Source organism: Leptosomus discolor, chromosome 22 (assembly GCF_034619465.1).
Source record: "Leptosomus discolor isolate bLepDis1 chromosome 22, bLepDis1.hap2, whole genome shotgun sequence".
Taxonomy (NCBI): Eukaryota; Metazoa; Chordata; class Aves; order Leptosomiformes; family Leptosomidae; genus Leptosomus; species Leptosomus discolor.
Window position 1 is genome coordinate 7,679,255 of NC_141412.1, and position 25,689 is coordinate 7,704,943.

Consider the following 25,689-nt stretch of genomic DNA (forward strand, 5'->3'; position numbering starts at 1 on the left):
GCCCCCTTGCCCCCCATTTCGAGGCAAACTCATCCCCATTTTAAGGCCCCCTCGCCCCCCATTTTGAGGCAAACTCATCCCCATTTTAAGGCCCACTCTCCCCCCATTTTAAGGCCAACTCACCCCCATTTTAAGGCCAACTCACCCCCATCTTAAGGCCAACTCACCCCCATCTTAAGGCCAACTCACCCCCATTTTGAGGCCACTCACCCCCATTTTGAGGCCACTCACCCCCATTTCGAGGCCAACTCACCCCCATTTTGAGGCCACTCACCCCCATTTTGAGGCCACTCACCCCCATTTTGAGGCCAACTCACCCCCCATTTTAAGGCCAACTCACCCCCCATTTTAAGGCCAACTCACCCCCATTTTAAGGCCAACTCACCCCCATTTTAAGGCCACTCACCCCCATTTTGAGGCCACTCACCCCCATTTCAAGCACCGGGGCCGCCTCCTCCTCTTCCTCTCCCCGCCATCTCCGGGCGACGCCATCCTCCAGCCGGTCTTCGCTTTTGGGGAAGGAAAGGGGCTCCAGCAGCGCCTCGAATAAATAAATTCAACAGCTCCTGCCCGAACGACCCCCCCCGGTGGAATTCCTCCCCCCAAAATTCCCCCCTCCCCGGAGGAGAAAGACATTTGCCGCAGCCCGTCCGTGTTTGCTTGATTTTATTAGGACCGACACATTCATCGTATGTCACAACTTCACCGATCGATGAGCTTTTAGGAAATTAAAAAAAAAACAACCCCCAAAAAAACCAACAACCCCCCCCCCCCCAAAAAAAAAAAACCCCAACCAAACCAACCGAATCCGCCAGCGCGCCGGATCACGGGGCGGAGAGAGTCACACGGCTGAAAAAGGCAGTAGATGCGGCCCACCCCCTCCCCGTGGCCCCCCCCCCCAAAAAACCCCCCTTCCCCCCGCCCCAACCCCCCCCTTCCCCCCCCTTTCTCACAGCTTTGATTGTAGCCATAAGCACGGTTCGACCGAAAAGAAACCAAAATAAAAATATTTCCCAGCTGCCAGGTTATTCTCACAAAGAGGCTAACTAGAAAAATAAAAATAAAATAAAAGAAACAACGCCCCCCCCCCCCCCCAAATAAAAATAAAAATAAAAATAAAAAGGCCAGGAATTATTTTAATGTTAAAAAATAAAATAAAATAAAAGCGGATATGGCAACGCTACGAGTAAAGTGGAATACATCACAGAAACCAAAGTCTTTTTTTTTTTTTGTTGTTGTTTGTTGTGGGTTTTTTTTTTTGCAGGCAACACTGTTTGGAGAGAGGAGAACGCTCGATGGGTGAAAAAAAAGTGAAGTTCTAAATTATGTACAATCGTATCTAACAGTCTCCTTGCACGTGATTCAACGTTTTAACTCGCCGTTAGCTATTGCTTATTTATTCAGATCCGTAATAACACTTAAGAGACGGATGCGTCAAAATGAGACACCGTGGAATAAAGAACAAAAAAACCCCCACAAAACAACCCCAAAACAACAGCTTTTGTCGTATGAAAACGCCCCGTGGACGCGCTTGTCCGGTGTGGAATGTACCTCCGGTCGTCTCACGGGGGCTTCTCCTCGCCGCTCCGGGAGGAAAACCGGCCGCTCCGAGGCGGTGGCAGCGCTCGAGCCGGTGGGAAAGCGCCCCGCGAGCCTCTTCTCATCCCAAAACTCGGGGCCGGGCGGGAAAGTCCGCGTCGCCCGGCGGTGTGAAGGGAGAGGATCCGGAAGCGAGATGGAAAAAACTGGAGGCGGGGGGGGGGGGGGGGGGGGGTGTGGCGGTGGGGGGGGCAGCAAGCCCTGATCCTTATGAAGGATGAGCCTCAGTTGTTAAATTTTAAGGGGTACCCGATGGCTTTTTCCAGGCACTCTACCAAAGAGCCAGCGGACAGAAAATCCCTCTCCACTTCCACAAATTTGATGTAGATGGATTTGGGCGAGACGCCGGGCTCGACGACGCAGTTCTGAGATAAAAAGGCGTTGATCCCCACCCAATCCTTACTGAAGGTTTTGGTGTTCGCCTGGAAGTGTAAAAACAGGCACTGCTGGAGAGTCCGGACCTCGGCGATGCCGAGGTAACAGTAGATAATCCGGGCGGATTCCACGTCCACCCGGAGGGAGGCTTGCGGCGAAGGGACCTCCAGCTCCCCTGGAGTCTCGTGGCCGGGATCGGGCCCCCTGGGCTCGCCGAGAGGGGAAGGGGGCTTCTCGTGGCACTCTTCGTAGCCGATGGCGTACAAGCCGGGACTTTTGGGGATCCCTCCCGGTAATAAATACTGCACGACGTTGCCGCCGGTGGGTTTGGAGTGGGCGATGGGGATCCAGTCGATCTCCATGTGCAGCTCGAGGCACCGGGCTTCGCTGATGGTGATCTCCAGGAATTTGTAATAAACGTTCTTCCAGTTCATTTTCTGCACCCGCGTCATGATGACGCGTCCCTCCGGCTTCTCCGAGTTGAAATATTCCCGGAGCCGCTTCCCGAGGGGAACTTGGGAGCTGATCTCGGCGTAGTGGTACCGGATATCCTCCTTCCAGCGGGTGTTGTACCCGATGCCGAAAATGGCCAGTTTGTTGGAAAGGTGGAGCCTGGAGAAGTCCGTCCAGCTCTGAAACAGCTCCCACTTCAACTGGACCGACTCCAAGATCTGCATGATGTTCTGCATGACGTCGCGCTTCCTGGGAAGGCAAGAACACGGAGAGAAGGGTGAAGGCAGCAAAACCATCCCGTCGGGAAAAACATGAATCCCTCCTGGCTTTTCCCGGTGTTTCATTGCGCCACCCCGACGGTTTCTTTCACTCCTCTCCTCCAAACCAAAAGGAAAACCCACCCCAACCCGCCCCACGCAAGCCAGAAAGGAGATTTCACGCAAAAAGCTCTTCGGGGAAGAAAACGAGGGCTGAGAAACACCCAAAATCCACCTTCCAGGGAAGATTCCTGCTCTTCCCGACCTCCCCAAACCCACACGGTGGAGATGTCCTGCTCCCTTCAAAGCGATCGCGAGCCTAAACAAACACCAGTTCGGTTACTGGGTTATTCCTGCGAGGTGCAGCCAACTGGAGCTGCGGCCCCAATTCACCCCTCAAAACGCTTCCACCTCGTCACTGCTCCGAGCAAACGGGGCCAAAATTGTGGGACAAACCCCACCCCAACCCCAAGCACCGAACGGCTCCGAGCGGCAGAGAACCCCGCGGAGCAGCAGCCGACCTGTGCCAGGACCCAACCGCTGCCACAACCCAAGAAACCCCCCCTGTGTTGTCAAAGAGTCGCCCGTCGCTGCCGGTAACGGCGCCGGAGCGCGGCTCCAGGGAGGGATTTCGGCGTCGCTAAGCCACCGGGAGAAGGAGAGTGTTCGTGCACGCTTGGAGCAAGCTGGAAGAGGATGAATGAGGCACTTGGAGCGTAATTAGGGAGAACTACTACTAATTGTAGGAGTTATTGTCCTACAATCAAAGCTGCTGGAAGAGACCGCGGCTCGTTGGGAACGGAGAAACCTCCCTCGGGCCAACCAGCGGGATTTCACGCGACTCTCCGCCCTTTTACCGCTGAAAGCAAAGCTGAACCGCGATCCCCGCGTCCCCGGGGGGGGGGGGGGGGTGTCTGTCCTCCTCCCACGTCCCCCCAAGGGGGACAGCCCGCCTCTTGAGTCCCTGCAGCCGGGTGTGCACGAGCTTCCCCCTCCGCTTGAGCCTTCCACTCCCCAAAAATCAGCTTTTCCCAACGGCTCCCCCCCCCCGGAGTTACACACAGGGCTGCGGAGGGACACCGAGGGATTTAAGCATGAGCAGACTGGGCACCCCACGGGGGGACACCGAGGGATTTAAGCACGAGCAGATCAGGCACCCCACGGGGGGACACCGAGGGATTTAAGCACGAGCAGATCGGACACCCCACGAGGATACGCCGGGGGCTGAGACTCCGCCATTTCCGCCCAATAAACCCCGACGTGGATCAGCAAAATCTCTTTTTTCCATCATATTAATAGAAAGGTTCAAAGGAAAAAAAAAAAAAAAAAAAAAGACAGGGTTGGGAGCTGCAGACCCTTCCTCCCTCCATCTTCCCAGCTTCCCATCTCAAAATCCCAGGTTTTAGGGGCGTAACTACCACGCACGCCATTTTGGGAAGGCCCGCCGAGGCGGCCCAGGCCTCAGCAGGCCCTGCTCCCCCCCCCCCCCCCCCCATGGCGTCCACCCGAACTATCCAGCCCCGGAGCTGCCCCCAGAAGATTCCCGGCGAGGCCTTACGAGGCGTTTTTACATCCCGTGCCTCAGCGCTGCCGCGCGATTCCCAGACAAGAGAGCGCGGATTTCCAGCGGGCAGGCCCACCCAGCCACAGGGGAGAGCAGCGTGGGGAGATTGTCACTCCACAGCGGAGGAACACAGCAAAATACCCCCCAAAAAAAAGCCCCCACCTTTATTAACGACGCTAGAAATACTCTCGCTAAGTTTAGCTCCGCACAAAATAGAGCTGAAGCTCTGGTGGGGGGGGAAAAAAATGAGTCACTCCTGTAGGAAAAAGGAATAATCGCGCTGGAGATGAGCTCCGGCAGCGCCTCACGCACGGGAGAGAAGGGCTTGTCCCAGAGGGAATCCAGCCCTGCCAGCACGGAGGAAGCAAAAGGCGGGAAAAGATTTAAAAAAAAAAAAAAAAAAGATGTTTTTAAAAGCTCTGCTTTTGGGTTTTAGCACCTCTTCTCGCTTAGGCCAGGACTGGGCGGCCGCCCCCGCGCGGCTTCGCTTTGCCAGGCTCCAAGCGGCACCTCCACGAGTTAACGGTCACTTAATTATTATTAATTGTTATTTATTTCTCCGTAGAAAGCCCTGAGCTAGGGGAGGGTTTCCCCCGCGGCCCGGGGCAAGCTCATTTTTCAGGCCCCAGAGCTGGATTTGACCCACGACCTCCCTGCTGGCGACCGCCCCATCGGCGTTTTGAGCCGTTTTCAGCAAATTTCTTCAGAGTTTCTCACCTGCACGCTTCACAAAACACCTGAGAGTTTTTGAGAGGATTTTGGGGGGAAAAAAAAAAAAAAGGAAAAAAAACAAAACAAAACAAAAACCACCAGAAAACTCTGACAGGTCTAATCCACCAAATCGAATCCAGCCGCCCATCGAAAGCTGGAAGGGAAGATTCCGGCAGCCCAAGCCGCCACCTCGGAAAAATTCAGGATTCTTTTCTACACAGCTCCTAAAAAAACGCCTTGAAAGGCCAAATTATCCCAGAACGGTCCCGAGCAGCTGTTCAAAGCGGCAATAACAATGTTTATACCAAAAAAAGTGATTTTTCTCCAGCTCATCCCTAACTGAATTTGCTCCATATTAAGATTAAAATAAAGTCACCTTTGGGTACCGTGAGAATCCACCTGGAGCGAGGAGCTGGAGGAAGCTCGGCCATTGCAATGGAAGCTTCTTTTTTATTATTTCTATTATTTTTTTTTTTAGGTTTTGGAGGATTTTTTTCACGTAGTTACAGCAAAAAGCCGCTGTTGTACTGCCACAACATCGACGCATACGGTGCTGGCGACTTCCCACCCCGCAGCGGCTCATCTTCCAGCATAGGAAACACCAGTTTGCCTTCAGCTGGCACCACTGGCGGGAGGAGCCGATGCGAGGAACCCACCCAGAAGGGGCCAAGAGCCCGTTTGCGACCGCTCAACCCCGCTGCAGACGGATCCACAACCGCCCTGTGGGTTTTACACCCTCAAAGTCCGAAGAAAGCGGCCTTGGATTGAATAAACCCGGCACAATTCCTTGCATTTCTCCCCGTGTTGTTGTTGGCGAGGCGAGGGCGAGGCACAGGCTCCAAGCGTTCGAAACACGCCGGGATTTGGCCCGTGAAACCAAGAGGTTACGAGTCAGCTCTGCAAAGTCATAAAACTAAAATAAAATCTAAAAAAAAAACCCAAAAAAACCCCCCAAAAAATACAAAAATCACAAGTTTCAGCACGCCTTCCCACCGAGGAGGGGAAACGCATCAACTGTCCTCACCCCGAGCCAACCCTGCTACCGGGGCGTCCCTCGACTCGCTCCTTCCTCCTCACTTATAATCCCTTTTTTTTCCTCCTCACATCCAAAGGGGGCAAAATTCAGGCAAATGATAAAAAAACCCCCAGATTATAAATAGATCGAAGGGTTCGGCCTCGTGCCACGCTGACCCTCACGAAGCCGATGGGGCTTTTATCCGCTCTGAGGCGGATTCTATCCGCGGTTTAGGCCCTTCCTTCTCGTTTTCGGTCGCTGAACGACGGAGCCGAGAGGAGAGCAGAGTTGTGAAGCTTTTTCAGACGTTCTGAGGAACTGGAAAACGCGTGAAGCGGATTCAACTGCACGAATCGTCTCGCACGATGCGTTTATAATTACAATCAGAAGCTCCAAAGACCCTCCCGTCGTGCACAACATCCCCAGGGAAACGCATTCCAGGGTAAAACATTCATAAATTACTTACTGCGTGTCTTCGGAAGATTCCTGTTTTATCTTTAATGTTCTTTTTGTGGTCGGCATTTCATCTGAAAGGTACAATTCCAACACATAATCAGGTTTTAAAGCACGTTCCCGGGGCTTTAAAAAACAAACAAAAAACCAATTTAAAAAATAATCAAAGCTGCTTCCTAAAGTCTGCTAAGTTCTGCACGAGGCAGCTCCAGTTCCTAAATCCTCCGGAACCGAAGGTTATTTTCCTTGGAAGAGCCGCAGCCAGCGGAGATGTGAATCTCTCTCCACAAGTGCAAAACCTTTCAAGGACAAGCCTGCAATTCCTGCTGTTAAATCTAAGTGCAAACTGCGTGGTTCAGGGGAAAAGGAAAAAAAAAAAAAGAGGGGGAAAAGAACGAAAAAAGGTTGTTCTCCCTTTCAGTGGCTCTTGTGAAGCGCGAGCACCAGGCCAAACCCATCCGTATCCCACCCAGACGGGGTGGGCGAAGCGCTTTGCTCCGTTTAACGAAGTTCCATCGGCCCCAAGCGACAAGCAGGCCTCTAAATTAATTAATATCTCGATCCTTGGGCAAGAAACCCCCATCATTCAGGGCAGAAAAGCACGCGGAGGAGCTCGGTTTCGTTCTCAATCGTGGAGCGTGAGCTTGCTTTGGTTTTTTTGGGTTTTTTTTTTTTTTGAATTTCAAAAAGGCCACAGGGCTGGAGAGAAGCACATTTGCAGGTTTAAAAAGGAACATACCCAGAGGAAGGAGCAACATTTCTTTTTATAGTTGTTGGGATTAACAGCAGCAGCTCGGAGTCCTGCTCGTAATTTAAGCGAACGGCGCTCGGACGGTAACGCACGGGGTCAGCTGGTGCCCAAGGACCACTGAAAGGGAAAAATACCTCCCTGATGGAGCGAGGGGAAGGAAAAGCGAGGAGGGGAAGGAGAGATGGGGCACGTGTCACCTCCTCCTCGGCCATTTCTGGCCTTTCTTTCCCCCCCTCCCCCCCCGCCCCCGCCCGGCTCTTTAAACTCAAATCCCCATCCTCAAATATTTCGGCAACGCCAGTTTGCTTTTGCGGATGAACTGGGGAATTTCTCTCCCGTTTCTCCCCGAGGGTGTTTAGCAGGAAAACCCCGGGTGGGAGCACCGAGGTAAAAAGCAAGAGGAGGGAGAGGCGCCAGGAGGGGGTTTTCTTACCCAATTCCTGCTCGCCCGTCTGGTAGCAATGAAGGTCCTGACTGTGGTTGCCCCAATCCTCCTGCGAATACTCCTCCATGGTGCTGCCGTCCGACTCCAGCTCCTGGTACAACCCGCTGCTGTTGATGAGGACGGGCTGGCAGGGTTGGGAGTCCCATCCCCCTTGCCCAAACACTTGCTCCAGCTGCTCGAAGGTGTAGCTGCTTTTCCGCTTCCCCACGCCGTGCTCCTTCACCCGGCTGTAGCACCTGCGGAGGGTCTGGGACACGAACGGCACAACCACGTCAAGCCGGGCTGGGAGCGCCCACGCGCACTCGCAGACAGTCACGGGGCTGCTAGAGTTTAAAAGGATTCGGTTTCTTTGTCTAATTTTGGGGTTTTTTTTTAAACTTCTGATCCATTTTTGCCCCCACGATGCTCCCGAATTAAATCTACGCCCGCCGGGAAGCACCGGCTACATCCGACCACGTTAACATTTTTTTTTTAGGGCACGGGACGAAGCGGATTTAACTCGATTCTCTTCCCCCACTTCAAAACAAAACAGCCCCAGATCTGCTCCATAAAACCAACCAACCAAAAAAAAAAAAAAATCATCATCATCATCACGAAATAAAAATACCAAGAGGCCCCCAGTCAAGAGACACCAACCAGCCAAGAAAATGCACACCTACTACGAGGAGGAGAAAGCAGAGCTGGTGTTGTGCCCACAGGTCGGAGGAGGTAAAGCGGGGAGAAGGAGAGAGAAAGGAATAATAAAAAAAAAGAAAAAAAAAAAAGAGAGAAAGAAGAGTTCCCCAAAGCAAAGATGGTCCAACCTTCCTCACTCTGCTAAGAAGACACAAGGTACAAAAAAAATGTATATGCCTAAGCTATTCAGCTAGGAAAATATATATTACTTACATATTTTGCATTCCTTACTAACTCACTCTGCCTCTTGTGAAGCTGCTGAAATTTAAAAGAGGTCAAATCAATAATGCTCCAAATGCCCAGACTTCGATATCAAGCATTAAGTAAGAAACAATACCAAGATGGCGCTAACAAGCCCTCCAAAGCAGCGCTGAGGCCAGCACAGCCAAAAAATAAAAAAAAAGCCTGATCTCCCTCGGGGTGAACAAGGCAAAGCCGTGGGAGCCTACGTTCCCCCCCCCTAATCCGGAGCAAGCCACAACAATCTGGGGGTAAAACCGGGTATTTTCGCCACCCTCACGGCGGTTTTTGAAGGCTACCACCGCTCTGCTTGCGAAAGGGAACGATGCGCTCCGGGTTTTGCTGGATCTTGATGGTTTTCGGATTGGTGGAGTGCTAGAAAACATGGTTTTGTTTTTTTTTTTTTCATATTAAATTTATCAGATTGTCAGGTTCTAGCTCGAATGGCTGGAGTTTAAGAGGCGTTAATTTGGGAAGAGCTAGTCGCCTTGCTTGCTGGAGGACGACTGTAACGGACTTTCAAGCACGCACCACTGCAAAAACCACTTGCTTTGGGTTTTTCGTCTCCCCCAAAAGGAACCTTTACGTCTCCAGAAAGCTCCAACCTACCTAATGCTCCTCATATACTGGTTTAACAGCATCAGCGGGAAAGGAATACATTTCTAACCAGTTTCCTCGTGATATTCAGAGCCCTGGGGGCAGAAGCAAAACTGCTAAGCAGCAAGTCAGCTTTACCCTGCTGTTTCAAAAAAAACAAACAACAACAAACACACACAAAAAGAACACAAAATAATAAAGAAAAAAAATATATATATATAAACACACAGGCAGCAACAAGCACCAGAGTTACTCAGCGGTTTATGGTGGAACCCTTCCCGATTTGGCCTTTGCTACCCCTCAGGATAAACGGGCAGATCCTCCCTGGATGGACACCAGGAAATTTTAAGTTTCTGGCCGCAAGCAGGGTGAAAACCAACCGGCTACGCCAACCTGGAAGCAAAGACGCCGCCGAAATCCCTGTCGATATTCCCTGACTGCCAACCGGATTCCCTAGGGCTGGGAGTATGGATTGGTTTGGGTGTTAAAATTTGGCTTTTTCACTCCAAACCCTCTCCTTTCAGCTCCAACCTCACCGAGCGACACGGGCAAGCTCTCGTTTTGCCCCCAGCCTCTTCCTAAAACCCCCCCGGGTCAGATTTTTTTTTTTGGAAATATATTTCCCAAACCCCCAGTTCCTACATCAGCCCCGGCTTATCCCACGGAGTTAACCGCGGATCGAGAGCCTCGAGCCGATTTTCTTAGCAGCCTTGAGGCTAAACAAACCCTCCCCGGCACAGTTGACCAACGTCAACGTTCTTGGCCAAGCCCCGTCGGCAGCGAGCGACGCCCGTGGCCGCCGGCGCCATTTTACGCCCGCCGGCGCCATCTTACGCCCGCCGGCGCCATTTTACGGCCGCCGGCGCCATTTTACGGCCGCGCTTCAACCATCTCTCCCCGCCGACGGAGTCGCCGAGTACCTCACACCAGGTTGTAACCTCGTAGTCATGAGTTCTCTCCTTCCCACCGCCTTATTCGAGCACAATTTAGCATCAAGTCAAAGAAGAAAAATTCAAGGGAGCAACGCAGAATGGGGGTAAAAACAAACGAGCAACGCTCTGGGTTGCTCGTCCCTCTTGCAAGTCAAGAGTCAACCGTTGAAGTCGCCGTCCCGGTGCTTCCAGACCCGGCTGTGTCAGCCATCTTCTGCCTCCGCTTCTGGCGGCAGATCTCCAAACGTTTGAGGGCGAGAATCGCACGTTCGGTGCTTTCAAAAGCACCACGAGGCCCGCGGCCGAGCAACTTTCCTGGAGAAGCGAGAATTCCAGCTCAGCTCTTCCTTCTCGGAGGCCCTCCGCGGTTTCCCCAGCAGTCCCCATCGTTTCGCTAAGGGACATTCACCTCCGAGCAACGCGGGGCAGCTCCGTTTCACGGAGGCCCACCGGCTTCTGCCCGAGGTGGACCAGAGGGTGGCTCTCCCTCCGCAGCTGCCAGCATCTCCCACGGCGATTTTCTTCAGAGAAAAAGACCTAAATAATTGCTCTGACTTCAGGAAAGCTCCCCGGGACATTTTACAGCACTCCAAGGCGCAGGCACCTTCCCCCCCAGCAGGTTCTTCTGATGGCCAAGATTTAAGCTCTAGGTTTTTCTCACGCACCTCCTCAATTCCTCCCCGGTGTCCAGCTCAACTCCGCAGCTCCTACAGCGCACACCCATCTATTGATACAGAACAGACCACAAACCAGGATATTTAGGACTAAAACCAGACCTGATCGCCGCCCAGACTGGAAGAGAGACCGAGGCTTTTGCTTACTGTCCTGCCACAGGAAGACAGACGGATTTATAACCATGAAATCCAAAGGAGGGCAGGGTCAAACCGCTCAACGAGGATTTTCTCACCAGTTCTCACTCACGAGCCCTCACCTCTACAAGTGAAGCCACCGGAGAACCGCTCAACCCGCACCTCCACGATCAAAAAATCCCTTAAGGATGAGGAAGGCTGTAGGCACAGTCCTCCTCCCGGCCAAAAAAAACCCCACCCCACCCCACCGCGAGCTTTTTAGGTAGAACCCGAGATGGTCCAACACAAGAAACTCCAGATCCTTGATCCGAGACGTCCTCTCACTCGGCGAGAGGCTCCGCAGAGCGGCCAGGCGTGTCCACGCTCAGCTATTGAAGTCTATTAAGTGACAGCAGCTGCCCTAGAAGGGGTCCTGCCGGCCCAGAGCATCGCTCAGCACAACGTTCAGCTCTGAAGACGCTCTTTTACCTCACAGGACAGGGGAGCTCTTGGCTTCACGTCCCCAAATTACGAATGGCAGCGGCAAATCGCTTCCTCCCTCACTGTGCCACAAGCAACACGAGATGATTCCTCCCTCCTCACGCTGGGATACTCGCAACAACAGGAGATGAAGCTACGCTGGGATAAAAGAAAGGGCTTTCGAGGCCTGCAGCGGTCGTAGGGCACGTAGGGACGAGCGGCGCAGCAAAAGCTCTTGGAATCTTCGTTCCCGAGAAGGATGGTGGGAGCACAAGGTACCAGAACCAACTACAGCAGCCCAACAGCTCTGCTCATGGATTTTTTTAGGTTGAAAGACACGCGCAAAGCGGGAGAACGTGAGACTTCGGCGGGACATCGCCCCAAGAAGCCCTATTTCTGCGGTCTCTCCGGCAGAAACGGGGAGGAAAGAGCCCCCTTAAACGCTCGAGCGCGCCGTGCACCCCTGCAGAGAGGGAGCTGACGGCTCCAACGCGGCCCTCACCAAGCTGTAACGCCCTCCTGCAACACACGAGGAGTCCTGCACAAACCTCCCCCTCCCCTAAAACTGTGCAGGAGGACCTTTCCCCAAAGGCTCCAGCCCCACATCTGCCAGATCCCAGCACTCGGGGTAGGGGGACAAGGCGGCAGGGGAAAAATAAATCACTCTTTGCGCCAAAGAGCGGAGCCTCCATCGTATCCTGATGTGCCCAAACGCACAGGGGCTTCCTTCCTGAAGGATCTGGCTCCAGCCCAAAAGCCTCTGGTAGGGAACAAGGAAAAGTGATGGGAATGTCCCGAGGGGAAAAGGGTGGTGAGGGGGAACACGGACAAGCCGATTGTCTGATCGAGACAGGAACCTGAGAGCTCTTTGGACAACGACTTGAAGAAGCAAAGCCACCCTAGAAGGCCCAGAGAAGGGAGGTCAGTCCAGGCAGGGAAGGGCGAGGCGACCAGAGCTAGAACTGAACCAAAAAAAAAAGCAGCAGATTTTCCACCACAGCCAATTTCTAAATCATAATTAAGCATCTTAAAAAAACCAAACCACCCAAACCCCAAGCTCTTGCCTGGACAGGAATTATCTACAGAAGCACCACGGCCACTTGTCGAGGTCAACCTCGACGAGGCAGGACTTTGCCAGCGACCCCGGGGGAAGGAACCCGGGGTACAAGGCGCGAGGACGTCGCGCGGCGAGACGCGGCGCCACGGGACGACGAGCTCCCCCGCCGCCGCCGGGAAGATGCTCCCTCGGTGGCTGCTGTGAGAGAGCCGAGAATCAAACCATTCCCAGCCTTCTTAGGGATTTGGTGCCAATCGGGCCGGACTTCCTGGAGGGAAGGAACTCTCCAGGATCGCCTGTGGAACGATCCTGACGTACCGAGCTCCTGCTTTAAGCCAGCGCTGGAGGGAAAGAGAGAGCGCCCAGTTCGAGCTCAAGCAGGCAGACCAGTCAAACCCTCTGCCACGCCCGGCCCCACCACAGCCGCCGGCTTTTGGCTCCCTAAGGAGTTCCGATGGGATGGAGGCGTCCTCCAGGCAGAACCGGGCTTGCAGAGACACCCGAGTGAGGTTCAACCAGCTTCTGCCCAAAGCTGCCCAAACTGCAGCAGTCTGGGCCCCAGAGACCCCACGGCGCGCCCCAGAGACCCCACGGCGCGCCCCAGAGACCCCACCTCTGCTACCAGCAAGCCCCAAAAGAGACCCCACCGACTCAACTCCCTGCCGGTTCTCGCTCTCCAAGCGGAGCGAGGGTCTCTAGAGGAAAGGGCTGCGTCACCTCCCTCCAGCTGTGCCGAGAAATCGTGGAGAGCAACACCTAAATCCACGGGAAAAGCTGGAGGTGACGCACCAAAGGTGGCTTCGACTCCAGTTTTCACCAGGACCGGCGGCCAAGCTGTCTGGAAAGCAAGACAGCCGGCGGGTTGTACCAATATTGGAGATCTTTAACTTAAAAGGCAGCCGCTCTGCTCAACGGGATTGGCCCCCGGTGAGGAAATCCCGGGTGAAACCCAACCTCTGGAGGCAAAACCAGATCGCAGCAGCGTCGCTTCCGAGATAATCCGCTTGGCCAAGCTTCTCCCCTCTCAAAACCAACTTCACCCGAGATTTAAAGAGGCTGTTTCCAGCGCAAAGCAGCTCAAACCACAGCCCCTTCACGCACAAACCCCTGTCACCGCCAGGGAACGCCGGCGGCCGGTCCTCGGGCGCCGCTTGGTTTCCTGTGGGTTCATTCCCTTTGTGCCAACCAGCGGCTTCGAGGTATTTATGTTCCTTTCGACACGCTCAGCCGACAACCACAACCCAGCCAAAACCCTCCAGGCACCCACCCGGGGCAGGGAGGAGGGCGCTCCGTAGGGAAACGTCGAGCGAGGTGGCGGTGGGCGGCGAGAGGGGTGAATTCCCGCAGGCGGGAGCGCCGGAGCGGCTCCTCTCGGAAAAAACAGCGCCGGGCACACGGAATTTCAGCATCGCTCTCACAAAATCAAAGCAGAACGGGCCTTTCCACAGTTGCTGGAGAAAGGACACGTTAAAAAAGTCCCCAAATCCGTTGCCACCGCCTCCTGCCGCCCAACGGCGCCCCTCGCGGAGGGATTTCCCGCCAACCGCCGCCGCGGGCGGTGGATTTCCAGCACCGAAACGCTCGGTGACGCCACGCGCCGTCAGCGGAGCGAGTCTGATTTCACCTTCCCTGCGGAAAGACGCACCCAAGAGAAGCCAAAATTCTTCCGGACTCCAAAAAAAAAAACCAACCAAACCCCCGCAGCACAGCCGGAGCACGGGATTCCGAGCGCGCTCCTTTCAAATAAAACGGGGCTCGATGGCTGGAAAACAAACAACAAAAAAAATCACCCTGGGCTCGCCCAGCTCTGCCACCGAGCAGCGGCGCCGGCAAACCCTGAGCCCACCTGCACGTCCCCAGCCGGGCAGAGGAGGGAAGGACCATCGCGCCGAGGGAAAGCGAGCCGGAGCCACCGGCGCGGCGCCGGCTCGTGGGGGTTTTTTGGGTTTTTTTTTTTTCCCCCCCTGCGGTGAAAAGCAGCTCAAGTTCAGGGCTGAGCTCCCGCTCGCCGGCTGAAACATCGCCACGAAACCAGCTTTCCAAGCCGGAAAGGGGTTTTTGCCAACTCTTCCATCACCTGCTTTACAAACACCAGCGCCAAACCGTACAACTCGGGGCTCTTCGCGCGCCGCCGCGGGGAGGGGGTGAGTTTTGGGGGGGGGCGTAGATCCTTGGCTGCGAATGTCCGAGAGCTGGGCTGGGGGAAAAAGGTCCTTCCTGGGAGCGAGGTGTCGTGGGGAGGGTCAGAATATCAGGAAGAATTAAGGATACAGCAGGATGAGGATACTACAGAGCACGAGACAGCGTTTCCAGGAAGCCAACGGGCCGAAATCGAGAGGTTTCCATCCTCCCCATCGCCCAACTGGCCGCCCTCAAGAGCCACCCAGTCGCATTTGAGGGAAGAAACCAGGGAAAGCTGCCGGAACGGTGACGTGTGAATCCCTAAATTTGAAACAGACACTCCCAGAGCGGCTCAAACCCGAGCTCGCAGCCGAAAAGCACATGCAGATGGTGAAGAGACAAGGCGAAAGGCAGAACCAGGCCCTTCCTTGGCAGCCTGTTTGAATTAGGAGGGAATGCGTCTACAACGGGAAAACCTTCTTTGGAGCAGGGTTTTTTTTTCCCTTTCCAGCTCATTTCTAACCCGCTCCCTGAGATTTGGCCGAGTCCAGGCGTCCTGACGAAAGCCAACACCGAGTTCTGATCTAAAACTCATCGATAAAACAAGTTGAACCCGTTTGAAGCGCGATTTACATCGATAATACATCAGCAAATCCTCCCCCTCCTGCCCCTGGATGGGCATGAAGTCGAAGTATCCGATAAACCCATGGAAATACGGAATATCGTGGGTAATAAAGGGAATGACGTGCTCCTTCGTCACCACCTCCCCGGTTCTGTTTCCAGCTCAGGACCACGAAGCGCTTGCGACCCCCAACAGGGCTTTCAAGTCGTCCTGCTCTGAGGCGTTGACCCCTCCACGCCCAGCAGCCGTTTCCACCCCTGGGTTGAGCACGGAAGAGCCAAGCAGGCAAAGAATCCTCCAAAAATCGGGATCCTTCCGGGTGGGCAGCAGCTCCCGCCGCTACCTCAGTGATCCCTGTAACGGGGTCGACTCCCGGCTCTCGCGAGAAGCCCCACGAGCGCCCACTTCACAGCAGCTCCAGTGAAAACCCTCCGGCGAGCCCCAAGCTTTGGGAAAAAAAGCCGCATTTTCGCGCCTCCAGACGACAGCACCCACGAAGACGCCTCGCGGGGGGGGATCCAGGATACGCAAAAGCCACCAAAACGCTTCCTCCGGCCCCAAAACGGCCACAACCCGCGTCCAGCTTCACCCAAAAGCGAGACGTCTCCTCCCGATGCACTCAGCACACCCCCCCCGCCAGAGGACGAACCGTTGCGGCCCAAAGCGGGAAAACTCTCCAGTCGTGGCCTCAAACAGACCCAAACCCACCAGAGCCTCGCGGGACTCCGCTTCCAGCAACTCCCCCGCCGCGCCTCGGCAAAGCCCGAAATTCCGCGGAAGACGCGACGGCGGCAACGAGCGCCGAGAAAACGAGAGTCTCCGAGGGGTTTCGCGGCGCAGCAGCGTCCCTCTCCAAAAATATTCAGATGCCTTCGAGGGAAACAAATCCCCAAGCAGCAAAGACACGGAGGTGACAGGAGGAAAACATGTTAAGAACCTAAAACGGCCCCAGGAAGGGGGGGGTTTGCTTCGTTTTGACACCTACTTTGAGGGTCGAAGGCTGTTTTAACGAACAGGGGTTGAAGGGCGAGTCTCTCAGAATCCCTTTTCTCACTTATTTTGCAAATTAAAGGCAGCCTGGATGTGGACACCCGGAGAATCCCAGCCTAGCTGAGCTGTATTTAACGGATGCGAAGAGGAACGGGGGAAACAAACCCTCCCCAGCAATAACGAGACGTCAGGTTTTTTAAAATCAATCGCGCTTGAAGCGGCCGCAGGGACAGCCTGATGGGTCCTGGAAGGGGAAAATCGAAGCCAGAGGGAGCTCAGAGCATTTCATCTGCCCTTCCGAGCCTCACTCACGTTTATAACCCAAAACCCCCGCAGCGTTTCCCACCCCCCCCCCCCCCGCAAATATCTCCTCTGGGTAAAAGCGGGACGGGCGGCGCGGCGGCTCGCCGAGGCGGAAGCCCGAACCCGGCCTTTCCCTTTTCTCCCAGGGAATGGTGGAACTGGGAAGATCCCTCTCTAAAAGCTGCCGCCCGAGGCCAGGTGTGGCCCGTCGGGCTGTCGAACGCGGCTCCGTTATCAAAGAGGTTTCTGAGAGCGCCCCAAAAGCGGAGGAGGGAGCCACGAGGGCAAGAGGGCAACCAGAGCCTGAGCCCCCTCCTTGTTACTGGAGGAACTGGGAGACTTTTCCCACGGGGGCTTCAGGGAGGTGCCACCTCCTTACGGCCACAAGCCACTGGAGGACACCGAAGGGGACTGAGTCAACCCCCGCTTGGGGCTGAAGGAGGCGACCCAGGGGATGGGGTGCCCCAAAAAGCCTGGAGGAAAGGATGGCGCTGGGGAGGGGGGGGCACCCACGCGAGGGGACCCGTCCCCCCCGCAACTCAGGAGCAAAGGCTGCTGCCACAGCCCGCCCGCGCAGGGGGAACGCGCGGCTGCGCCCCAAGAACGCGGCGCCCGGCCCCGAAAGATGCCGCTGGAGGTGGCGGGGGCGAGGGCTGAACCCCCCCCCAGAAGGTGGCACCCAACCTCCAGGAGATGCCAACTGGGTGCTGTGGGGAGCCGGGCCCAGGGGACAGGGTGCCCCGCACCCAGGGGACACCCCCAGCCAGGTGATGCTCCGTTAAAACCGCCTGCGTGGGGACCCCCCCCGCCGGGGGTGGGGGGGGGGGGGAAAGCCCAGGGGAGGGGGCACCCCCCACCCAGGGGGCCAAAGGATGCTCGGGAAAACCGCCCGCACGGAGACACCCCGCCACGCCGAGCCCAGGGGACCCCGGTGTCCCCAAACCCAGGCCCAAAAGTTGAGCTGAGCCCGGGGGATGCCCGCAGCCAAAGGATGCTTCCAGGGGGGGCTCCTGAAAGGATAAGGGGTGGGGGTGCGGTTGCCGCCCCCCCCCAGCGCCAAAAGCCGCCCCGGGAGGTCACACCCCCCCCCGCCCCGCGCTGGCAGGCGGACGGCCGAGCCTGCGGACCCCCGGCCCGGCCGCCCCTTCCCCGGGGCCGAGCCGCCCGCCCCCCCGCCGGGGTACCTTGATGCGCTCCCGGCACTGCGAAGGGGTGCGCTCGTAGCCCAGCTCGGCCAGGGCGCGGGAGACGCGCTCGTACATGGCGGGGCCGGGGGCTTTGCTGCCGAAGACGGTCCCGGCGCCCTCCAGCTGCTGGTACCGGGCCTCCACCAGCCGCTCGTTGCCCCAGACGGCGATCAACGCGTTGGTCTCCGCCGGCGTCCAGGACATCCCCCGGCAAGCGGCGGCAGCGGCGGCGGCGGCGGCGCCGCCGGGGGAGAAGGAGACGGAAGGCGAGGCCCCGCCGCGGCCCCCCGCCCCGCCGCCGCCGCCCCCCAGCCCGGCCCCGCCGGCCGCCGGCCCCGGCCCCGGGCCGAGGGGGGAGGCGCCGCTGGGGGTGGAGGGGTCGGAGAGGCTCGGGTTGCCGTCGCTCAGCGCCCCCGGCGAGCCCGGCGACAGCACCTCCATCTTGGGGATCTTCAGCGGCGGCTCGGCGGCGGGGAGCTGCGAGGAGCCGCAGGACGCCGCCATATTGGAGATGCCGGACCGAGCGGGCGGAAGTGACGCCGGGCTGCCCCCGGTGGGAGGGACTTCCGGCAGCCCCGAGGGTTGGGGGGGGGGGGGCTGGCGGCACATGCCGCCGCTGCCGCCGCCGGGGGCGTGGTCAAGGAGGGAGGCGTGGCCATAGGGCGGGGTGGGGGGCGTGGCTGTGAGCGAAGGGGGCGTGTCCACAAGGCTAGGGGGTGGGGTGTGCCGCCAGGGGGTGTGGCCGCGCCAAGGGTGCGGGAGCCCATTGGGGGCGTGGCATGTGGTAAGTGGGCGTGGTCAAGGGGGCAGGCGGGGAGGGGCTAGGCAGGAGGCGTGGCCAGGGCGAGGGGCACGGAGTGGGGTGGGGTCTTGGCTCGTAGGGTGAGGCCACGGGCAGTGGGAGTGGCTTCTGAGAGTGGGCGTGGCTCGGGGATGGGCGTGGCTCCAGGAGTGGGCGTGGGCCCGGCACCCCCTGTGTCCCCATAGACCCCATACGTCGAGAAGTGCTACAGGGCAGAGACTCCCCCCAGGGACCCCCCAAACCCCGGGGCTGAGCACCCCCAAACCCCGCGGCTGAGCACCCCAAACCCTGGGGCCGAGCACCCCCAAACCCTGGGGCTAAGTACCCCCCCAATCCCGGGGCTGAGCACCCCCGAACCCGGGGGCTGAGCACCCCCAAACCATGCGGCTGAGCAGCCCAAATATTGGGGCTGTGCACCTCCAAATATCAGAGCTGAGCACCCCCAAGCCCTGGCACCCCCAAATCCTGGGGCTGAGGACCTCCAAATATCAGGGCTGAGCACCCCCAGACATCAGGGCTGAACACCCCCAAATATTGTGGCTGAGCACCTCCAAATATCGGGGCTGAGCACCCCCAATCCAGGAGCTGAGAACCCCCAAGTATCGGGGCTGAGCAGCTGAGCACCACCGAATATCAGGGCTGAGCACCCTCAGACATCAGGGCTGAGCACCCCCAAACCCCAGGGCTGAGCACCCCCCACCCTGGGGCTGAGCACCCCCGAACCCCGGGGCTGAGCCCCCCAAATATCAGGGCTGAGCACCCCCAAATATCAGGGCTGAATATCCTCCATTTATTGGGGCTCGGCACCCCTCAATTTTGGGGCTAAGCACCCCCAAACTCGGGGGCTGAACACCCCCAAATATCAGGGCTGAGCACCCCCAAACCCGGGGGCTAAACACCCCCAAATATTAGGGCTGTGGCCCCCCCCCCCCCACAGCGAGGCCGAGCCCCCCGCAGCCATCAGGACTCCCCTCCTTTTTGGGGGATCCCCACTTTTCCCCCCAGCCCCTCAGGGGTCCCCCCCCCGACCCCGGTGCCTCTGCCGGCGGCCCCCCCCCCCCCCCCGGTATCCCAATTAAGGACCTTGGGCCCGGAGGGGGCCCTTAATTAATGAGCTCGGGGGGGGGGGGGGGGAGCTAACGAAGGGGAGGGGGCCCAGCACCCCACCTGCGCCCCCATCTCTTCGTTAAGCCAAGACTAACGAGCAGCGAGATTTACACACACCCCCCCCTCCCAAATACACCCCCCAAGTGGAGGGGGGGTCCTATGGGGTCCGTCGTTAATTAAACGCTTTAATTAGGACGGTGTTGGTTAAACAAATGGGGAGGGGGGGGGGGGGCAGGATGGGGGGAGGGGGAGTTAAGAGGGGAGTAGGATGGAGGGGGGGCAGGATTAAGGGGGGGGGGACGGGGGGTGGGGGGGCGCTGCCTGCTCCTGCCTGCTCCCCCGGAGCAATCAGGGGCCGTAATTATCCCCCTTCTAATTAGGGGGATTAGGGGCTGGCGGAGGGGGGGGGGGGGGGGGGGGCGAGGGGAGGGGGGCACACAAGGGACACACACACACACACACATATACGTGACAGGCTCTTTGTCACCGGCTGCCTGTCCCCAGGGGGGGTGTCCCCAATGCCAGCCCCAGGAGTGTCCCCCAAAGGGTGCACCCCTACTGCTGAGGTGTCCCCAAAGGGCTGCCCCTGCTGCCACCCCTGTGGTGTGTCCCCAAAGGGGTGTCCCTGCTGCTGAGGTGTCCCCAAAGGGCTGCCCCTGCTGCCACCCCTGTGGTGTGTCCCCAAAGGGGTGTCCCTGCTGCTGAGGTGTCCCCAAAGGGCTGCCCCTGCTCCCACCCCTGTGGTGTGTCCCCAAAGGGGTGTCCCTGCTGCTGAGGTGTCCCCAAAGGGCTGCCCCTGCTCCCACCCCTGTGGTGTGTCCCCAAAGGGGTGTCCCTGCTGCTGGTGTGTCCCCAAAGGGCTGCCCCTGCTCCCACCCCTGTGGTGTGTCCCCAGAGGGGTGTCCCTGCTGCCACTGTGTCCCCAAAGGGGTGTCCCTGCTGCTGGTGTGTCCCCAAAGGGGTGTCCCTGCTGCCACCCCTGTGGCATATCCCCAAAGGAATGCATCCGCTGCCAGAGCATCCCCAAGGGGGTCTCCCTGCTGCCACTGTGTCCCCAAAGGGCTGCACCCACTCCCACCACTGCCCACCTGTCCCCAAAGGGATGTACCCACTGCTGGTGTGTCCCCAAAAGGCTGTCCCCACTGCCAGCCCTGTGGCATGTCCCCAAAGGGACATACCCACTGCTGGTGTGTCCCCAAAGAGAGGTACCCACAGCCACTGTGTCCCCAAAGGGGTCCCCCTGCTGCCACCCCTGTGTCGTGTCCCTAAAGGGGTGAACCCACGGCCACCGTGTCCCCAAACAGATGTCCCTGCTGCCACTGTGGCCCCAAAGGGACGAACCCACTGTCACCCCCCGCGGCATGTCTGCAGAGGGATGTCCCCGCTGCCAGCCCTGCGCTGTGTCCCCAAAGGGACACACCCACTGCTGGTGTGTCCCCAAAGAGAGGTACCCACAGCCACTGTGTCCCCAAAAGGCTGCACCCACAGCCACCCGCGCCCCCCAAAGGGGTGTCCCCGCTGCCACCCCTACCTCGTGTCCCCAAATGGCTGCACCCGCCGCCAGCCTCGCCCCGTGCCCCCAAAGCAGGGGCCCCCAAGGGATGTCCCCAGCGCTGGTGTGCCCCCAAAGGGACGTGTCCCCAAAGCCCACGGCGACGCACCCGCTGCCGGCATGTCCCCAAGCCCTGGCGGGGGGGGGGTGTGGGTGGGGGGCCACCAACCCCTTCCCCCTCGTCCCCGAGCCCACCGGCTAATCAAGCCCCAATTAGAGGGGGCTGGCGGTAAGGCGGGGGGGGGGGGGGGGGGGGGGGCGGGATGCAAATGAGGTGAACGGTTAATTAGGGATTGAAAAATTCATTATTCCTCCAGAGCAGCTGATTGCGATGCAGCCCCGCGTCCCCATTAGGGCCATTTGACCGCTCGCTAACGACACGGTGGCGGGGGGGCTGGGGGGGGGGGGGGGGGGGGGGGGGCTGTCCCCCGCCTCAACCCGCCGAACCCCTCCGAGGGTCATTCCTGCAGAGAGTTGTGCCCGTTCTCAGCCTCCCCGCAGCAGCAGGAGGGGGGGGGGGGGGGGGGTGTCTGGTGAGATGAGTCGTGGCTGGTCTCGGTGAGGGTCACCCGTGCAACGAATTGTGGCCGGCCTCAGCTCCCCCGGGATGGCAGGGTAGCTCGGGGCAGCGGTGGGGAACCCCCCCCCCCCTCCATTCCTTCTCCGCTATCCCCTCGCTCCAGCGAACCTTCGGTAAAGACAAATCAACGAACAACCCAAAAGCCGAGTTGGGGGGGTACGAAACCCTCGTGTTTCCTGCAATTTACTGAGTAACGAAAAACTCTGACAATTTACCGACCCGTTGGGAATGAACCTCCCACCTCCGAAACGCGCCGCCAAAACGACGCCTTCCACTTCTCCACGGCGGCGGCGGCTAATTAAACCCAAACCTTTCATTATCCCGAGCTGTGGCCGCCGGCAGGAAACCGCCGGGGATCGATGAGAGGCGGCGAAAAGGCGCTCGATGCGCTCCTCGATGCCGAGCGAAGCGGCGCCCTGGTACCCAGCAGCATCCTCAGGGGCTGCATCCTGCATCCAGCTGCCCTGCCCGCACAAAGGGGGACCCAGGCGGGCTAATTCGGCGGGGGGAACGGCGGCACGCCTCCGCCTTTGTCTCCCTTTCAAACCCAATATCCCGGCCCCAGATGGGTTAATACATAATGCAGACAAGCAAGTAATTGCTTGCCTTTGTAGGGCCGTCAGCGCTGGGTCCCCGGCCCTCTGATCCCCCATTAGCGGCCCTGCAAACAAGCCTTCCACCCAATTAAGCCCAGCTTTGATAGAGCCTTTCCCAATGATGTGCTGGTCCCAAACTGGCGATTCGCACATGAGCCACTACCTGTTAAACCCGGAGCCGCCTTCCTTCGGGGATGAGCATCCCTCGCCTCTCGCCGGGCCCCAGCTGCCGAGCTCTGCCCGGCTTCCCCCGGCCCTGAAGGGCAGCTCGGCTGATAAATGATGTCGCCAAACTCGATATTAAAGAGGGGGAAATGGGATGTTAATATACCCCGAGTCGCTCGTCTCGAGAACACATGGGCTCCGGCTTCCCGAAGCCGGCGGTAATGAGGCGGGCTGGGACACCCCGCGAGGAGACCTCGGCCGGCGGCTGCCAGGCGTGGAGGAAAGACAGGCTGACACCCGGCCTCGGTGGTGGCCTCCCCGCCTGTGTCCCCCCCCGCCCCGTGTCAGCCCCGAAAGCATCTCAATCTGCTCACCGAAAGCATCCCGGCGGTGGCCCCTAAAGCGGGCCGGGGCGCTCCCCGAAAACGGGGCGGCGTTGTCGCTCGGCGCACGCTGGCGTCGTCCCCTAAACAGTCCCGGGGTTGTCCTCTGAAGTGTCCCAGTGTCATCCCTCGAAGCGTCCCAGCGCCACCCCTGAAGGACCCCAGCACCATCCCCTGAAGGATCCCAGTACCACACCCTGAAGGACCCCAGCACCACCCCTGAAGGACCCCAGCACCATCCCCTGAAGGATCCCAGTACCACACCCTGAAGGACCCCAGCACCACCCTGAAGGATCCCAGCACCACCCCTGAAGGACCCCAGCACCATCCCCTGAAGGATCCCAGTACCACACCCTGAAGGATCCCAGCACCACCCCTGAAGGACCCCAACTCCATCCCCTAAACCACTCCAGCATCATTCCCTAAAGCTTCCCAGTATCATCCCCAAAGCACCCCAGTACGGTCACCTAAAGCATCCCACCGCCATCTCCTGAAGCTCCCCAGCAACCTTCCCTAGTACATGCAGGCATCTCCCAGTGCATCCCAGTGTAATTCCCTGAAGCATCCTGGCATCATCCCCTAAAGCATCCCAGTTTTCTCTCCTAAACCATCCCAGCATAATTCCCTAACGAGTCCTGGCATTGTGTCCCGCAGCATCCTGCCATCATTCCCAACGCATCCCAGTATCATCCCCAGTACATCCTGGCATTCCTCTGTGCATCCCAGTATTGTTCCCTAAAGCGTGCTGGCATCACTGCCCTGAGGCATCCCAGTACACACCATTAAAGCTGCCCAGCATCACCCCCTAAAGAATCCCACCAGCATCTCCTACAGCTTCCCAGAGCAGTCCCCTAAATATCCCAGTATGCTCCCCAAAAACATCCCAGCACCATCCTCTAAAGCATCCCAGTGTCAGCCCCTAAACCATCCTAGCATCATCCCCTACATCATCCCAGTATGCTCCCTGAAACCATCCCAGCATCATCCCCTGAAGCATCCCAGCATCATCCCCTACAGCATCTCAGTATGCGCCCCAAAAACATCCCAGTACCATTCCCTACACCATCCCAGTATGCTCCCCAAAACCATCCCAACATCATCCCCTGAAGCATCCCAGTACCATTCCCTACACCCTCCCAGTATGCTCCCTGAAACCATCCCAGCATCATCCCCTGAAGCATCCCAGCGTCATCCCCTACAGCATTCCAGTGTCAGACGCTGCAGCTCCCAGTATGCTCCCTAAAAACATTCCAGTATCACCCCCTACAGCTTCCCAGTATGCTCCCTGAAGCATCCCAGCATCATCCCCTACAGCATCCCAGTATCATCCCCTACAGCATCCCAGTATCATCCCCTACACCATCCCAGTATGCTCCCCAAAACCATCCCAGCATCATCCCCTACAGCATCCCAGTATCATCCCCTAGAGCACCCCCGCATGCTCCCCAAAACCATCCCAGTATGCTCCCCCAAACCACCCCAGTATCCCCCCTCCAGCCCCTCCCCAGTCTCTCCAGCCTGACCCCCCCGGGCAGGCCCTCTCTGCCCCCCCTCCCCCGCCCCCTCCAGCCCCCTGTGCCTCGCCACAACCTCTATAAATATTCAAAAAGCCGCATTTTCCAGCAAACCGCCCGCTTCGGGGTGGGGGGCTCCCGGGGGGGATGTTAATAACGGGGTTGGGAGGGATTTCCCCCCCCCCCCCGGCATCAGCGCTGGGGGGGTCCCAGCCGCTCGTTTGCCCGGACGATCGTCGCTCCGAGGCCAGGCCCTTCGTGCCTCAGTTTCCCCTCCCGGGAAAAATCAAGAAGCGGCGAAAATAAGGAGGAATGAGGATAAACGAAGCATCCCCCCCGTCCCCAAAAAAAGAACTCGGAGGTGCTTTTGGAGCGTGGGCAACCAGAGGTTTGGGCAAAGCCTTGGCAAACAGCCGCTAATCGCCAAATAAAAGGGCAATTAAACGCCCCCCCCCCCCCCCCCCCCGGCAGCGGTAATAAATCTGCTAAGGAGGAGGCGATGCTGTTTGCCCAGCTGATTAACAGGGCTAAATCCAGGAGTGCGGGGTGGGGGATTATCCGTCGGGATGAGGCGGCTCCTTTGTCTCCCAAGGCGTCGAGCGTGCCAGGCCCGGGAGCCCATCGCCGCTGCGTCAGGCCTTGTAGCGGGATTAACACAGAGGTGCTTTAATCCCCCCCCCCCCCCCAACCTCCAGGATTCCTGTTAAAAACTCTCCTCTCTTCAAAACATTCCAGGAAAAGAGGCCCAAAAGCTCTCCTGGGGATTAACACCCCATATCCCAGGGGTCGGAGATGCCCCATCCCCGCGGCTTTTTGGGGCCACCCACAAGGAGAGCGGGGAGCAGGAGGGGGGAAAATCCCCCCGGTGTTTAATATTCCAGCATCACCTTCCCCTCCCATCCTGGAGATTTATTCAGATAATGGTTGGATAAACCCGTTATTCTACGGATAATTTATTTCTCCTGGTTTTTTTTTTGGTTTTGTTTTACTTGGATCCTACCGGGAAATCCTCGGGCTGCCGCATCCCCAGCAGGAGAAGTGGAAAAAGCTTTGTCGTCCTAGAAATTAATATTTATTTACTTGGGCAGCTCCCGGCTGCGGGAGGGCGGGATGAATAATGCAGCGGGTGCCCCCCCCCCACCCCGCAAGACACCCGGGTAGGAGCTTTGCCGACCCCGTCCCTGGCAATTTCAGGGGCAATCGGGCAACTTCAGGGGGAATCGGGCAACTTCAGGGGGAATCGGGCAACTTCAGGAGGAATCGGGCAATTTCAGGGGGCATCCGGCAATTTCAGGGGCAATCGGGCAACTTCAGAGGGAATCGGGCAATTTCAGGGGGAATCCGGCAATTTCAGTGGGGAAGCGGGCAATTTCAG

General features: G+C 58.1%; 1 protein-coding gene across 3 annotated transcripts; it reads right to left on the minus strand.

The window, feature by feature from the left end:
• Window positions 1–1,793: 1,793 nt before the first annotated feature.
• MSANTD2 (Myb/SANT DNA binding domain containing 2) lies at window positions 1,794–18,119 on the minus strand. Of its 3 annotated transcripts, XM_086476904.1 has the most exons (5): window positions 17,613–18,119; window positions 8,512–8,556; window positions 7,612–7,870; window positions 6,441–6,501; window positions 1,794–2,676 (listed from the first exon to the last, which is right to left on the minus strand). In XM_086476904.1, exons 1-5 carry the CDS (start codon window positions 18,117–18,119, stop codon window positions 1,824–1,826), a joined length of 1,725 nt encoding a protein of 574 aa, XP_086333030.1. In that variant the 3' UTR covers window positions 1,794–1,823. The 3 variants fall into 3 exon arrangements, with proteins under 3 accessions (XP_086333030.1, XP_086333032.1, XP_086333031.1); XM_086476906.1 differs by lacking the exon at window positions 8,512–8,556 and having other exon boundaries at window positions 7,612–7,714; XM_086476905.1 differs by lacking the exon at window positions 8,512–8,556.
• Window positions 18,120–25,689: the final 7,570 nt, after the last annotated feature.